The 17,725-nt window shown below is 43.7% G+C and overlaps 1 protein-coding gene across 1 annotated transcript in view; it reads right to left on the bottom strand.

The window, feature by feature from the left end:
• The window catches only part of LOC119436934 (polycystin-2-like), a 57,982-nt gene that overhangs the window by 36,608 nt on the left and 3,649 nt on the right, over nucleotides 1-17,725 (bottom strand). Inside the window, exons 2-5 of the mRNA XM_037703977.2 lie at nucleotides 10,618-10,731; nucleotides 8,755-8,885; nucleotides 6,439-6,689; nucleotides 1,098-1,322 (exon numbers count right to left, since the gene is read on the bottom strand). Of these exons, the coding sequence (XP_037559905.1) occupies nucleotides 1,098-1,322; nucleotides 6,439-6,689; nucleotides 8,755-8,885; nucleotides 10,618-10,731 (721 nt within the window). The remainder of the gene's footprint in view (nucleotides 1-1,097; nucleotides 1,323-6,438; nucleotides 6,690-8,754; nucleotides 8,886-10,617; nucleotides 10,732-17,725) is intronic.

The raw sequence follows: 17,725 nt of genomic DNA, 5'->3' as shown, positions 1-17,725 counted from the left end.
CGGAATTATTTCCAGTTTTTACTATTTCGAGTTAACGGGGTATTACTGTATTTCTTACATAAAACTGCCCTTCTGTTCCCAACAGTTTACAAAATATAATATGCCGGTCATTGCGACAGTGCCACAGAAAGAACTGTAAGAACTCAGCTGCTAATGCTAGAATTAACATCCTTTGACACCCAGAACCACCCTTTAAGTGCCGTGGACGAATCTTACTCATTCACATGTTTGGGCGCTCTTTCTAAGTACCGGTAACGGGGTCGGGATTGTCCAATCCATTTTGATGCTCTGGCGAGTTCCCTCTTTGGCTGCTAAGGCACCTACAGACTTTATTTGTCCAACAAAGATTTTAAAAATAGTGGCTGCCAGTTGTGTGCTGCTGCTCCCTCAAGCGTGCATGTTCTTCAGAAGCAGGCCTTACCCATCTGGCGGCATGGCACCTTGTGGACTTTGTGTTATCTACTGCAGGCAAGAAATGCCAAGCAAGGTGGTGAATTGTCTGTTGGAAACGTCGAAGCAACACTGATCATAAAGCCCCCAAAGTAACATGCTTCTGGTGTAAGTAGTGTGGTGTGGAACTTTGCCTCGCTCGTACCGTGTTTTGAGGTCTATTATACGAAGCCAACATTCTAATCCTCCACAGCAATTCTATGAGAACTTTGATTTCTCGGATTTGCCAGTCTTTCTCAGCAAATGATTGCTCTAAAATGTACTTGTAGCATCGAGCTGTTGCGACGGAACCTATACCCTATCAACTCTGACATTTCTAGTCAACGCACATGGTTCTTGTTATTTCGTATTTTCAGGCACAAGTTGTGAATTGACTCCCCCCTGCTACACATATTCCGAATCTGCAAAAACATTGCTATCCATGAACAATAAAAAAAAAGTCATTTTGTGAATTATTTTTAGGATTTTTAGCTTACACTTAACACATTCACCAAAAGTGTTAGATCTTCACAGAAGTGCTCTTTGACCAAAATGTGCAGGAAACAGGTTGGATAGGAAAGCCATGCGTCACGAAATTAACATGAGATGCAATAAACAAAAAGCCGTTCATGTTATCCTCGTGAGACAATGAACTAAAAGATGCATACTTGATCACACAGAAGAGGTTGACATTTGCGTTGTAGACAGTGAAGTCCAAAAAGACAGCCCGTGTGGCACGTCCAATCCAGAGGTTTTCCTTGAGGTCAGCCATGACCTGTGTTGCTGCCTCTTTTGTGATGCCCAGGTCAGCATAGTAGCCAGCCCCGCTGTAAGATGATAGCAGGCCCCAGTGGTCTGCCCCTTTCAGCTCCTTTTCAGTATGGTATGTCCAGCTGGGAGATGAGAAAAAAAAAAGGACTTAAAATCTGACCCATGCTTGGCTGCATTCCTCAGTAATACAGTAGTAATGCATTCTATAAACTCTTGTCTGACAAACTGTTTACAGCACAATACAGGCTACAAAGTGAGTGCAGGCAACATCCTGGGGCATAAGAATATACAGTAGTAGACTTTCGTTAAGAAGAACCTGATTAAAGGAATACTGACATATTTTCGACTCTTCATTTTTTTTTTTTGCAATATAATTGAAGGTCCAGGATCTCTAAAATCCTATAAAAAGTATGTTACGACACACGCTCCGGCTCGCTCAGTCGTCTGCTATGCTGCTACATCGGCCCTCACATTCAGTAGCAGCATAGGAGGCGACTGTGCGAGCCGCACCAAGTGTCAAGATGTTGCAATGTCCTGCTCCCACGTAAAAGCCTTCTGCATCATGACACTCTAAAAATGGAAGCGAAACTGGCTGCAGAAAAGCTATTACTGTATTTTCCGAACTATAGACCGCATCCGGTGCCAATTAGGGCTTAAAAATAAATTGTTTTTCTGATGTAGTCTGCACTCACTATATAGTCTGCAAGGACCAACTTTGACAGAGATTAGGTGTTTTAGCTCGTGTGCAACAAGTAAACAGTAGGTACACAAAACTTTTATTTTCAATCAGCAAAAGCCTGGGTTCTTTATTAGACTGCACATAGAACTCAATACTAAAAGTCATCAAAATCACTTTTGTTGGGGCTGCCAGAACAAAAACAAGACGAGCATGTCGGATTCGACGAACGGCTCCTCCATGTCTTCATCGCCTTCAGAATCTTTAGTTCTTGCATACAGTTGACTACACTGAGATTGAACGATGCCGTGACGGTGCACATTCGCTTGAATATTGAAACAGTGTTCCATATTTTACGGCGTATATTTCATACACCCTAACAATATCCTGAGCTGACAGAATGAGCCGGAAATATTGCTCGCGTGCAACGACGACCATTGCCGAGCCGATTTATTAGGTGATTTAGCACGGGACAGAACAATCTGACCTCATTATCTTCAAGCGCGCCTCCGATCTGATGAAACGAAGTCACGTATAGTCTGCACTGCGTGAAATTCCTTCTTTCCAACTTGTACAGTACACAGACTATAGTACAGAAAATACGGTATATTAAATTTTTTAGGGTGCTCCGAGCTTTGCCAGTATTTTTTCTAGGGTTTAGGGGTCTAGAATTTTTATTTAACGCAAAAAATGAACAGTCAAAAATATCATGTCAGTACTTCTATAAGCCATATGTGAGGAATGTTGTGTGAACATCTATTTGGTTAATTTTCCATAGATAAAATGCAAAAAATCTAAATTTAAATATCTGTTCCAACCCAAACCATAAATTCGGTTAAGCCAAACTTCTAGTCACTGATGCCTGCGACTCAGCTCAGTGAGAGGACCCCATGGGTAGTTTTGAAGGTGGGGACTCTGCTAGCTACACAAGAAGCAAATGGTGTTTCTGTGGACGCGAATGGCAATGCCACTGTCGATAATGACACGCAACCTGCAGGGCAGACACCATAGAAACAATAATTGAGGAAGTCTTCGAATGTGCCTCTGAAGGCATTATGGTGAGGACACAGCAAAGTAGTCACAACAACCGGCGGTGTTTACACATGATGTAGCAGGTAATGCCCTGAATAAGTTGGCACATTTTTTTTAATAACATGAATGCAGAGAAGAATTTTTGGTGAAATATCACAAGGTGAAATGTCAGCATTTTGTCTCAATGCACAGGTTTGCTGAGTGCTGCCAAGCAACAATTACTCGATCAATGGCCAAAACAAGAGCGCATGAAGCAATGCCTTGTATCATGCAACTAAACTAAACGTCTCTTTTTACATGCGCTTTTTGTTTTAATGCTGTTTCATTTATTGTTTTATGTCGTGTATATCTGGGCGCACCAAGAATAGTATATTTATAGTTTTGCAGATCAATTCTTCTGCCGCGACAAACTTCTGCTAAGACAAACAGATGTTCATGGTCCCTTTGAGTTTGTCTTAACGGGAGTCTAATGTATACTGGTTCTTCCATGTAATTTGAGCCAAGGATTAACAAAAAAAAAAAAAAAAAGGTAAGCCTCAGCTGGGTGCAAGCAACAGCATATTGTTCGCCGTCAAGTGGTACTCTTCAGGGTATTTTCTATATGCCACTTAATTGGTGAATTAACTAAGATGAATTATGAAACACATTTTAATATTCACTTTAGGGCCAAGTGCATTTCATTACGTTGGAGAGGGGGTTCAGAAACAACCGGTCCAGTTTTCTGTGCCAACGTACCTCCTGTCTGGTGCTTTTACTACCATTTAAAGAAAGCTTGCAAAATATAAAAGAAAAAAAAAACAATGGAAAGAAAGAAGAAAGAAAGGCAAGACATGTCAGTTGCAAAATTCCCTCTTGGATTAACATTTTCTACCTCAATCCGCCTTTTGCATGTCCCGAGTGCGCATGCACTGTATCCTAGCGGCGAGTGCTGAAAACGTTTTGTACGGCGCCGGTGGTTTGTGCAGCTGACGACACACGCGTATGAAGCATATAGCCGTCGAGCACGTGAACTCTTTATTGTCGGCGCTGTGCCGATCGACGACGCGGTATTTGCGCTGTGTTTCGGTAGAAACTTCAGCTGTTCACAGCGATATTCGGTTAACGTCCGGTACATCACAATATATGCCGACACGACACCGATGTCGGTTAGAAGTCGACCTCACACCGGCGCCAACGCTCGGCCGGCTGTGGTTATGATACTGTGCCAGTGGGAGACCTATATTTTCATACGAGTATATGATGAAGAAGCAACCGCCGACAGCGAGTGATCGTAGTGTGATAAGCTTTCGTGCCGCCGCCGCCGACAAAAGCAGTGTGCTGACCGCCGTGCGAGCGGCCGCCGAGTGAGAACATCGCACCAACAACGTTAATATCGCTGCAAATGTGCTCGTGTATGTATTTATTGACGCTCTAATTGAATCGAAACGTGCTTCCGACACTGATATGCACGATTTCCAGCCCTTTACAGCCCTCCACATTAAGTTTGAGGCGGTGTCGATCTCGTTCAGGCAGCTTCATCAGGCCTAACACAGCCTACGAGTTCGTCCACTACCGGCGGACCTGAAATATAGGATAAGCAAGTATGACGAAGGAAACTGCTTATATAGTTCGGTACTGACCTTACCGACTTGAAGTGAACTACTCTTAGCATAGCACGATGCACACACAGAGTGGGAAGCGGCGACATGGTGCAGTGCTAATACCGCGGTACAGGCACCGTTCTTGAACGAAAGCTGTCGGTCGCAGTCACCGGCGCTTCCATGGACGAAGTGTAACTACGGAGAGTGTATTTTTATGCTGCCAGATTTAGTAGTTACCGAAAACACAGTTTGCCTCTTATGCTAAACAGGCAACAAGTGATGGCCCTTTCGATACTGCATCGTAAGCAACAACATGGCCCGTTGCCACGCCAGTACGGCGGGCATCGGCAGTTTCGGCTAGGTGGTCATTGTTGCCATTTTCGATGTGCCCGGGACGTTAATGCCTTCTCGTCTCAGTGTGATCGCTTCTGATATGTGCATGAGAAGTGTTCATATATGCTTTGAACATTTCCTCATTATTTTGCGTTAGTGGTGCACGGTTTCTACTGTACTTGAAGCAAACAGCAAGTGGTGGCCAAACGCGTGCCGATGTAGACAAATGCGCCGTTCTTGCGTTGCATAAATACTCTGGCCGCAGTGTCGCCCCTTCAAAGAGATATGGCCACTGTGGTCAAGACTCAGCTATAAAAGCAGTTTTTATCATCCTATTAGCGTACGTTCAGTGCAGGTCTAACAGTGGCAAATGCATGAACTCTGCTGCTATATACGATACGGCTAACCTCCGCTGAGCGGAATCGACCCCAGCTTAAACTTGATGTGGGCGGCTGGCGAGTGCTTACGTTCGTGCATTTCAACTTCCGAAGCATGTTTGGACTCATATTCGGTACGAGTAAATATGAGTAACATGAATACAAGCGTAGGCGGTGTGTCAATCGCGTTACGATGAGATGTATTCATTCAGAGGCACATCGAACGGTGACTGGTTTTGTTAGGCGTAGCTGCACGAAATCCCATCATCATATTTCGACGAATTGTGGTTGTAAGTCGCACCAGAGTCATTGCTGGCCTAGGCATCCTGTCCAACAAGCGGCCACTCACACAAAACGAAAATTATAACTACTGACGAATGCACAAACCCATTTCAGCTCGCTTCTTGCAGCGTGCCTCTGCGTACCGCGTACATATTGTTTCTCGCGGAGCCCGCTAAGGTGGCGCCACAGGGTAATGCAAAAGGCGGATTGTGAAAATAAACTCCTACAAAAAGTTATAAGCTTTTATTATTCTTCTTGTAAAACTAATGTAAAAAAATACACAAATCATCAAACAGATTTTAGAAAAAAAGATAAAACCTCTCCTCTATTATCTACAGCAATGTTAGTGCCCCTTTTTACTGTTCCAAATTTGTTGAATGTAAACTACACAAGCCCCAGAAACCACGGATGTGACACGTGCTGTAAGAAGCAATCGTAATGAACACATAATAAGCGAGAAAAAAATGTGTATCGTATGTGCAACCAGGGTTCAACACTGAAAAGACTGCAAAATCTGAGAAGAAACAAAATGATGACATCACTTCTATTATATATGACCAGGTTCAACCTTCGATTGTAAATTTCTCCACTAATAAAGTCAAATTTGCTCACCGAACAAATTCTGAGGGAGTTCTAAAGGATTACTGAACCAGTTTAGCTTAAGTCTGGTATATTTTAACTGCGCTAACCCACACGGACAAAGACAAGGCAGACAAGACGTGCGCAGACAAGTCTGCCTCGTCTTTGTCCGTGTGGGTTAGCGCAGTTAAAATATAAGATGCATGTCAACCAACTAGCCCGACTTGGAGCTCAACTTTAGCTTAAGTCTATGGCATCAGTGTCCCTAATAAGGTACTTGTCAAAGGTTGCAAAGAGTGACTGGGCCTGGGCCTACCTACTGAAATAGGTACTGGAGAAAGTCATAGAGAAGTGGCAGAACAAATGCCGAAATACGTACGCAGTGCCGTTCATAAGCCCAAAGGACCCTTTGTCTTCAAAGTGCGGGGAATAGTTGTCAAAGCACTGGGTGATGGCCTTCTTGAAGTCCGAGTGGACATTGCATGAGTCATTGCGCACACGCAATTGACGAATACGGGGGCTCCCCAGAAGCCGATTCTCATATAGGATGTTGCGGTCATCGGCTAGTGTGCTCTGGTTGTTATACCAGTTCTCCCAGTACAGAGCACCCAGCATCACATCCTCCACAAACTGCATTTGTGAAAAAGACAAAAATGAAACCAATTTAAAAAAAAATTAAACAAGTAACACCAGCCCTCATGTGTGTCTGACTTTTGGGCCTGTCCAAAAGTGATGTTTCTTTCATTATGCGAGTGTGCACCAAAGGTCTGAATTAGTGCTCTGCTGCACAGAACTATTCCATTGGTACAGCACTGCTCACTTATCTCGAGACATAAGTATTCGTTCTAGGCAGCAAACACCTATTTTGGCCCCTTGAAGTAGATACAAATTGTGCAACCTAACATATTTCTAGCTGAAATATAGACACCATTGGAGCCCTCCAGTAGCTTTTGCTGCCTGTACTATGTCCAGTATGATATTTCGGTTTTCCTTAGAGGTGTACTGGCTCAAATGTTAAAGAGAACTTTTTTTTCTTCTGCTGCAATTAGTAGCTATTAAACCCGTAATCACTGTATGGCACCTCATTTTCTCCTGCATATGATGAATGATTATTTACATCCTCTTTCATTGCAGCCAGTCTTTGTTTTCCCCAAAGTGATATATCCCCAAAAGTGAGAACAGAAAATACAGCTCAGGTTATGACATACATAGTATCACAAACTGCTGACACACATGGGACACATCCACACTGCGCCACAGAAGGCTGAGTATGTACAAGCTTATTAGCTTTCTCAGGTGCCTTAGACCAACTGCAATAAAATTTCCCTTTGGCCAAATTGGTTATAATTAGTAGTAGTATTATATACTACAGAAACAATTTTGGCAAAGCTGCAGGGCTGGTAATTGCCTGATTTATAAAAATTAACATCCTTTAAATAGCACCTTAGCAGACAATGGGGGCACCTGGTCATTAGTGAAAATGACTCAGATCTTTGAATATGACCTCCAAGATCTTCAGTGCACCATGAGTGCTGCCCGATAACACAAATCATGCCCAGCTGCCCCTGCTGTTTCTTGACGTTGCTGGTTCTGCGTTATTTCCAGCAAGAGGTAATGATGGCATTTTGTTTCTTTTTAGTTTCAGAACTAAAAACATTTATATTTGCTAGGTTTCCATGACATATTTACTCGTATTTTAAAAATAACATTTTGCATAGAAGCTCCCCTAGGTCTACACTATCTAAAACTTGGCTTCTCACGTGGCTTAAAGTTATGTTGCAATCGGCCTTTAAGCACATCAAGCTCTTTCATGCCACGTCTAACAAGTAATTCTTCCCAGTTGCTTCAATTCAAGTTCCTTTGCATGCTGAAATGACATGGTAAGCCACCTTAAAGGGGCCCTGAACCACTTTTTATCGAAGTAGAGAAATGCATTTGAAGCTAAATTAAACTATTTCAGAAATACTTTGCCGCAAAAAGTTCTTCAATGCGTTCAGCAGAAGCGGCAGTCAAACATATCATCAGTCTGCGTGTGCTATCTGTGGACCATGTTTTTTCACCAAGCCCAAGGGATGGTTCAGGGCCCCTTTGAAGGAAGAAAAGGTGAGGGGGCAACCCAAGTTCGAAGCAATGGCATGAATTTAATGATAGGTTGGCTGTTTAGCCAGAGTGGGAGATGAGGGCAGCAGGTGGTCTGCTGTCAATTGCATCCATATATACCTCTGTCTTCTCCACCCTGCCTGCCTGCATCTCACCCATAGACTAATTGAAGAAGGTACATTGTCTACATTACAGGATGCCTTAAAGCTGCTGTGTTCATGCCCATGTCATGAGGTTCTGCAGTTTGACGTAAGCCACCCTACACAGACTTTAAGACAAGGAAAAACTTAACAGTACTGATATTTGAACATCAAAATTTTGTGTCAGTACTCCTCTAAGGATACAAACACTACTTATGATTTCACAAGTTCATGCAATAGTTGTCAATAAAATTGCAGAGTATTTTCTCTTACAGTTTGAACACCATAAGGGTTCTATGGTTATATGTGGCTTTGAATGATGCTGCATTTGCTTAGGTTGTTTTTCGTTGCACCCATGTCACACCCTGTGCAAAAGAATCCTTCTGTTAACTTGCATATAACTGGTATTTCTTCTAAACTGAAATGTGATGTGAACAGCACAAAAGTGTACGTACCGACCAGAAATTATCAAGACTAGTCGAGCCCCTGAGGTTGCTGGTGTTGTCTTTGTAGGTAGAGTCCAAGAAGAGGTCGCTCATAACCTTCGTTTGGTAGTACATAGTAGGGCTCATCATGCCAAAGGTCACTGCAAAGAGGAATAATCCACATCTGTATAACATAGTGTATTATTACATGGTGCACTGCACCATGTATTATATTGCTACATGTATAACATGGTGTTTTGCACCATGTTATACACATGGTTTATACTCATAGGAGGTCCCCCTGAAAGTTTTGTGACTCCAGGGCCTCCTCCTGCACTAATACTAAATGAATGAATAAGCCACCTTTGACGAACAGGATGTGCAAAGCAATCTACTAGAAGCTCAAGGTATGGAGACAAAACTGTTTAAAGTAAATGGGCATACCTTAGCTCTCTCGTGAACACTTAGCATGTTTCTTAGTGTAAATAGCCGAGTAGTTTGGTGTTAAGAAATGTGCATAAAAATCAAGTATGCTTAATTGAGATCCCATTTAAATATGGTTTTGAGATACGTGAAGCCAACATCTCTGAGCTTCGTAACAAAAATTGGTAACTCCTTTATGTTGACATGGCATTGGCATATTTCTCTCCATTTTTCTATTTTTTCTGCCTTCCCCGCAGGTAGAAAAACAAAATGAAAAACAAAGATTATGCAACTGTAGCTCTGTTTATCAAAAATCAGTATCACTGATTTGAACTGAATTGTGGCCCGTGTTTGAACACAAACCAGTTAGAAGCAATAGAACTTTACTTTATAGACCCAAGCAAGTACTAAATAAATTCCTAAATCAAAATTTGTAGTTAAGGTATCACTTCTAACATCTATATTTTTTGATTTGCTAACTATTACACAATGACGAGCGTAGTTTTAAGCAATTAATAAAATTGTGCACTGTTACTGCGAACCAGATATGTGATATAATTAAGCAGAAGCTTGAAGTCCAATTTAAACATTTAAATCAAAAATTTTATCACAACCAAAATTTATCCGCGCTACTATGCTACAAGACCGGGCAGATGAGTAGGAATGAAAAGAAACTGCTCCACTGCGTAAAAATTGTACCTGAACAGAAGGAGAACAAGCAATGTGAACATTGGCATTTCTCTGGCTAGGTTTGCCCATCTTTAACAAACAAGCATAACGTATACATGATGTGCTGATGATGCACAACGCAAAAACAGCTAAAATTTTAAACCAAATGCCGCGCTCCTTCCCTCTTGAGGATGCCTGCTCCCAGCCAGAGAGTTTCGGTCACATGCACACATGCCTCTTCTCAGTGTGTGTTTCGTCACTCACAATTACTAACCATCCAATACGGAAGGCGCAACGCTGCCAGGAAGGAAAAGGGGCTCGACACCGCAATATGTCCCTTGGCTCTGGTATGGGAGAAGGCATGGAAGGAACACCGCTAGGGAACGCTACTAGAGGCAGAGGGAAAGATTGTCTCCGTTGGCAGTGACGCTAGCCTCCTGGCATTATGGTAACAGCTGCAGGACAGTCTATTCCTTCTATCTCCTCCAATAATTAACCGATCTGAATTTTTTTTAAACACTTCTTAGATGACTTTTTACAGCTTCCAGTACATAACCAAAATTTGCAATGGGGCCTGGTGAGGGGCCCTTTAAGTTTCATTTAAATATGAATTAAAGATTCTATCATCCAGTGATGAAAACAGATGTAATGAAGGTGAGACGTTCTGAGGCTACAAGTGTTAATTTTATGTGCTTCCACCAAAAGAATGCATCCTCTGTCAAGCTAACCACATATTAACACTTCCTACAGTAAACATCTTGTCACCGCCTTAACCATCAGCCAATAAGTGTAACAACTTACATATGCAGAGCACTACGAGGAAGACAACGTAAATCAACAGTTCTCGCAGGGTCGTTCGAATGTACCATTCTCGATCTGCTTTGGCCCCACCAAGTTGACGGGTGGACCAGAGTCCTGCAATGAAAAAAAGAAGGAAGAGCTGAGGAATAACATCACAGTGGTTAAGGCTGTACTTGTCCAAAAAATAATAAATCCTTTCTTAATTGGTGATGAGAATAAACAGCTGTACTGTAAGCGAGATGGACTATATATATGCTACAGCAACAAGCAAGGTCATGCAAGGAGACCACGAATTTCAGCCCTTAGTCAGATTTTTTTTTCTGACATTAGGACTGAAAATACAAGAATCTAAAGACCGGAGCAAGGTGTTCAAACAAGACAAAGTGGCCACAGGAAGATGGAGACAATCAACAGTGGGTGAACAAGGGAAGACACAGCTAGGAGCATAGCCAGCCAAAATGACAAGGGGATTTGTCTTGATTAGTGCCGCGACTAGCCTTGGCAAGAGTTTAATGGCAGTTTTCCTTGGCCCGGATTTATATAGCTCCCTCTCCCACAAGGACAAGAAGTTCATAGCCTTATAAACGTAAGCTAGCTGTGGGCTGTGTAATTTAGGGGAAGTGGAAATGTTCAAACGCCGCGACAGCGAGTGTGGAAGGGCGGTTGCTACAGATGCTTTTTTAGTGGTCGTGGTGGTGGCATGCAAGCAAAGGAACAAACAAGCAAAAAAGTCGTTATGTGTAGTGATTCAAACGGGAAAATATCATATACTATAAATATATAGTTGGAATATATTGCGCAGCAATTTGTGTTTTTCTGTTGATGTGCTGCCTTCGTCACTTTCAATCAGTGGGGCCAATTTTTTGCGCTAGATTCAATTCTACCTGTCTTATGGGACACTTTTGATCGCACTGGACTGCAACGATTGAAAATGGCCCGTGTGACTGGGGTACTCCTTTAAGGCTCATTCACACTAGGCCGACACGACACCGGTTTTGGTCTGCCGACTGTTGACGACAGCGTTTTCCTTCCTTTAAACCGTTAGCCACAACGTTTTTCGTCCTGTGAACTGCTGTCATCAACAGTCGGCAGACCAAAATCGGTGTCGTGTCGGCCTAGTGTGAATGAGCCTTTATCATCCATCGCTCATGACAGACTGATCCTGCATGGTTATTATCTAGGCGCAGCACCGTTCGGATCATGGATGGTTCGGACCACTCACGAAATGCGAAATAGGAAAGGAAATGGAATCAATTGAAATAGATCATCGTTAAATATCCTGGACTGGATCCAGACTTGATGTCTCGTTCCCGCGGATAATTTTGTGGCCGTACACGTAGAATGGCTAATTGACGTTCTGTGTTGCTAATAAAAATGCCCTAGCGTTTTATCCCGCATTTTCTTTTCCTCTTTTTCGCACAGGGCCCTTACTCACACGCAATCAAGAAATGCGCCGTCCATCGCGTTGCGGAATGTTGAGAAGAACAGCACGTTACCGCGCATGTTGACGGCCAGCTGTGCGCCGCAGCAAACTTAGCCAAATTCAGTGGTGCGGTTGATACGCCATTGCGCGGGAAATCTTTGAATCCATCGTCTTGCCTCATCAAGAGTAATATTTATGCGAATGTGCCGCAGTGTCAGAGGCGCATAGATGTAGGGGCATTAGTAGCCACCAGCACCAGCGCACCGTAACCAGTGGCCAGCAGCCACAGTGCCGCCATGCTAGAAGGCTGCTACCATCGGTGAAAAGCATAAGTTAAACATCATGCTCGTTCGTATGCTATGAATTGAACACATAATTACAGCTGAAGATTACCTAATATTTCAGGTAATTTTACTGAAACGAAGCCCGCTGAGGGTCGCAACGGAGGACATTACCGAACTTTGCTCTGCTTTGTTCCTGGCCTACGTACAGCTGCAGCCCAAGGAGGTTAAAAAAAATCGTAGTGGCAGCCCCCACAGATTCTTACCAGCAGAGGTGAAGCCAGCGCTTGCCTCTGCTTCACACCTGAAAGCTTCGTTGTACACACTGGTGTGCGTGCAAAGAAGCCTGCTTTGGGATTGCGGAGTATAAAAAATGATAGAATGCTGATTGGGAGATGCGATATAACAGTGTAATAGTAGATGATTGGTAGCCTTATAAAAATTGGTGACGTCACCATGCTCGCGTAACATAAAAAGGAAATAAAATAAAATAAAATAAAATAAAAAAGAAATACTGTGTACTCGAACCAGCACAGAAGAGAAAGAAAGAAGATGACTGCAATGAAGAACAAGCAGCTACGGCGACACAGGAACCAATGCTAACTCTATAGATATTCGGAAATTTATGCTCCATATTAATTTGGAATAATCCACCCATTTCTTGGCCAATCTCCCATCGTGGGTAGGAGCCACACACGTGATAGATGGCGACGCTACATGAAGCAAGATCTGATGTGTTTGCAAAAGCGAGAGAAGTTAATTCAAAGGAAAAGGCCGACTATTCTCCTTTTAAGTAAATTTTTACGCATACAGCTTCCTTATAACTTTCCTTCGGCTGCAAAGGGTTGTGCCAATATGTCGACTCAATGATCACGAATTCCACTTCTCTTACAGAAGTGTATTTCATCATCTGAAAGAGGAGCTTTGCGGATGCCGGCAAACTACTTATGGGAAGGTCTACAAGAAGCATCACGTTACTATGCGGTTGACATTTGGAGTCGCACGCAACAACACAGAATGAGATAGACGGCACGAACAGAAACCACACGTGCCACGGCGCCTTTTTGTCAGCGAGAAGATAGGATTGAGACTCTAAGGAAAGTTGAAGGGCTTTTAAACAGTCTAGCACAATTGGTGAAAGCATTCAGTCTATATTTACCCACCGTCTACGTTCCAACGAGCAGCAAAATTGAGAAAAAAAATATGAGAAAACGATAATAATCAATGAAACGATGCCGCAAATCTGTGCGTTCAAGTTGGCGCTTTTCTGTGGTAATGATGCTATCTCACCGAAGCACATAGTCAAACAGGCATCCCCTCACCTAACCCCACCCAGGGGCACCCATGGTGTTGACTCACCCCAAAACGGATGTCGGGTCAGCAACTTTTGACGGTACCAACAACTCGTTTTATCGGCACGAGTTAGAGTGACACGTTCATTGTTCTTAAGAAGACAACAAAGTGCAAAGAAAAGCTTAGAAATATAATTTCACATTGTGACCTTCATACCCAGTCAGACACTACATTGTTCCAATATTCCTTAACTATCGTCAGCAGTTATTTAAAGGGCATAAAAGTGGATGCTTCGATCCTCCTTGGTCCGTCCATAAAAAAGCTTCGGTATACGCTCAAGCCACTTCGATCTTTGATGACAGAGAGGGTCACAAACAGGGGAGGGGTAAGGAGTGCCAAGCACTGCCTCCCAACCTGACCTTCGCCACGAATTTTAGAGCGTCTTACTCTGCCGACTAGCTAACGGCTACCCCTGCTGTCTATTTAAAGGGTCCCTGAAACGGTTCAGACAAATTTTGTAGACGTGTAGGGTGCAGCTACAGTAAAACATTTGCGTCACAATTTAAGTGAAGCGTCTCATATTAAAAGAGCTACGGACGATTACAAGTTACCCTCCTCCCTAGCCATGCATTTCCTCCTCAACTCGCTCGCCGAGTGATCGGGGCTAAGCTCCGCCTGCGCTGGCTCTATGTCATGTTGTGACGTACGTTGCGTCTATTTCCGGTTGTCTTGGAGCCAGCGCGCGAAGGCTCGCCAACCTCTCCGCTAGCCGCCCGGCCGTCAATCCCCAGCGAATGCGATCAAGCAGCATGCGTTGTGAGCGTTCTGTCGCAGCGCCGAGCGTATTCAGTATTCCGGTAACCACAGGCGAGCTGGGTGTTTTGACGGATAGCCAGAGGCGTAAACTGCCCCTCCATACCGCTGTGATGAAGGAGCTTCGTAGACGTACGTGAGCGGCCTGATCGGTATGCGCGGTCCAGCGATCTGGTGGTGCAGAGCTTAACCAGCCAAAAACAGAGCTAATATTCCTGTAACCAAGTGTAAACATTTTAATCATGACAACGTGTTCAATAATATGCTCCTGCCAAAAATTTGAGCCAGCAGCAAAGTAGAAAAAAAACTTGGTTACTGCTATATTAGCTGTGTGTTTGGTTGAGCTTTGTGCCGCTAGGTGGCTGCACCGTGCAAGCAGTTCATGCTTGAACCTCCGTTCATCACGTAAAATGTGGTAAAGCGGCCAGTACAATTGCGCTTGCGTTTACTTGAATAACGGACAGGCTAAACTCTCTTGTGGCAAACCTTCGACGTGAAGCGACGGCCGCAAACGCGTAGATGCTGGCGCCGTTTGGTTTGGATACCGTAAGTCCAATGCGCTGCAGCCACTCAGCTCGTCTGCTGCCTTGCAGCGGGGCACGATGTCGCAGATTGTTTGTAGCCCACAACGCAACAAGGGCGAACCGTGGTGTTCGCGAAAAGAAAGAACAAGACCAACACTGACTGCGCAGCTCTCGTCAACACGGAGCACGTTGTAACACAAGCAGACGACACTTGCTGTGGGCCGGAAGTGCTTTTTTTGTAGTGATACATGTCCTTGTGCATTCTCTTTCTGTTACTTTTATTTTAAAGAAACAAATTAACTAACATCTAAGCTATTACGAACAACATTTGTTCACCATAATGTTGGAAAAATTATCGATGACGCGCCCTGGGCAGCCAATCGGATAGCTGGCCCAGTGACGTATTCTGGGCAAATCACGTCATCTGGGCACAAAATCAGCCGCTTGGCATGCTGCAATCGGTAGCGATGTACTTTTTTAAAACCTTATTATAAATTACACGCTTTACGTGAAGCGCTTAGATGCGTCAATTAATGATCAGAAGGACCTACTCTAATGACTCAGTGTGTTTGTACAAAATCGTCAAAATTGTTTCAGGGTCCCTTTAACAGTTGACAGGCGCCACTCGACAGGCACACGCATAACAAGTCGCCTTATACCTGTAGCCATCTGTAATATTCCTTTAGATGCACCTGTGGCTGGCTCTCCTATCTACGCAATTATGCAATGAAACAACAAATTCAACCTTAATAGTTATGGGGATACTCGCTGCAACAAATACAGCCTTCAAGCGCATCATTCCTTTATTAAAGCGAATAGCCTTCTATTACCCCTTCTCCTGTTTTCGTGGTCGGAGGAGTATGTGGCCGTACTCGCGCTTCTCTCCTGTGAACTCCAACTGGACCTCTTTGAAGCGCACGTGGTCTCGAGCGAGAACTTTGCTGTGGCAAAACCTCCTTGGCTACGGTGGCCCAAGGTTTCGAAGCTGTGCTCGGTGGTGGCCCTGTGTTGCGCTTCCCAGCCAAGTCCGCTGTGCGTCTCTTGTCGAGATGCTCCTTAATTTTCGTCATGCCTGCTTACCGTAGCTTCGCTTAGACAGACTCTCACAATGCGAGCGATCTGCACGATTTTTTTTCTTTCCTGTTACAAAAGTTATAGTTCTCATGATATATTTGGAGGTACCGTAGTGTCGCTTTTGGACGATAAACTTCACAAATCGATCGAAGCATCAATGTCTGAGTGTGCCCATACAGAATGTGAAAGGTGCACTGGAGCCCTGTGGAACACCAGTTCGAAACTGCCCTTTTGAATCAACGTTGTGGTGCAAGCCGGAAGAGCACCCATTCTTTTTTCTATTTATTTTGAAATTTTTTTTTGTTCGGAGGGTCTTGAAATGCACGGCAGCCATCTTGGGTGGACGTGCCTTTAAAAATAGATCAAGACAATGCTGAGCAGTAACAATACATACGACTAATAGTTATTTTGGTAGCCATCTCTAATAAACAAACATTTACTGCTGTATGGAGACGTTGTATACAAGAGGCCAGTAGCGCACCCTGGATCCCTGCCAGGGAGGGGGGGGGGTGAATTTTTGTGGTGGGGGGGGGGGGAGCAAGCACTTTGCATAATATGAAATTTCCTTGCTTTAGCCAGAGGAATCCAACCGCAAATAAAAGGCCTAATAATTATAATAATATAATGACACCAAGGATGATGACGATGTTTATTTCTTCAGCGTTTTACTCAAAGTAATTTGAGAGGGAATAAATAAATACAAGACAGTGTTATAGTGTTTTTGTTAATCAGGAAGATTTGACCTCAAGCCACCTCTTGAATTGTAATGACAATGTGAACAGAGCACTGAAGGTACAGCTTCTAATGGTGGGGCTGGACGTGTGAGGGGGGGGAGGGGGAATTAACTCGGCCTCAGGGGGGGGGGGGGCGGTTACAACACCCAAAACCCCCCCGTCGGTGCGCCACTGCAAGAGGCGTTGTAGTGGAGGATTCCGAACCAACTTTCACCACCTAGGGTTCTTTAACACGCACCTAAATTTAAGAACACGGGTGTTTTTTGCATTCTGCAACGGCCAGTAATCGAACCTGCGACCTCGTGTTCAGCAGAATGCCATAGCCACTACGGCGCCACGTCGGGAGAGAGGCTTCGAATGTTGACGACTGTGCTTACAAGAGATCCAACTATTGCTGTCGTCCCTGTAGATAAAAATTGTATGTCTGATTTCATTTTCACTTTAGCACTTCATACTATAGCCCACAAAGTAATGTATTCCATGTATGAACCTGATTGCTGTATACTTGTAATCACCCGCCACGGTGGCTCAGTGGCTGTCTGTAAAACGCTTGTGCACCGAGCATCATGGGGGCTCGTTACAAAAACCTTATAGATGGTCAAAATTTACCTATAGTCCGCCGCCACTACGCCATCTCTCATAACTGTGCCACTTCGATACGTTATAAACCCAGTGAATCAATCCACTGGTAATTACAGAACAGCGATCAAGGATTAGAATATACATGTTTGTTCGTCAGCATGATTTTGTACGAACAAGCATACTACTTGCCCTACTAATAATTTAGTACTACTAAATAAGCTACTAATAATTTTTTTTCATGGCAACCTATACCATGCCGTGGTACCTTGTAGTACCAGCAAAATTAAGTTAACAGTCATATATGCCTTTGATAATTGCGGAGAATTGAATGGGCTGACGTACCAGCTTGCGTTCGAGCAACGCTATGTAATCCGGGCGCTGGAT

Source organism: Dermacentor silvarum, chromosome 1 (assembly GCF_013339745.2).
Source record: "Dermacentor silvarum isolate Dsil-2018 chromosome 1, BIME_Dsil_1.4, whole genome shotgun sequence".
In the NCBI taxonomy this organism is placed as follows: Eukaryota; Metazoa; Arthropoda; class Arachnida; order Ixodida; family Ixodidae; genus Dermacentor; species Dermacentor silvarum.
Note: the sequence above shows the minus strand (reverse complement) of the source record. Positions and strands in the feature narration are given on the sequence as shown.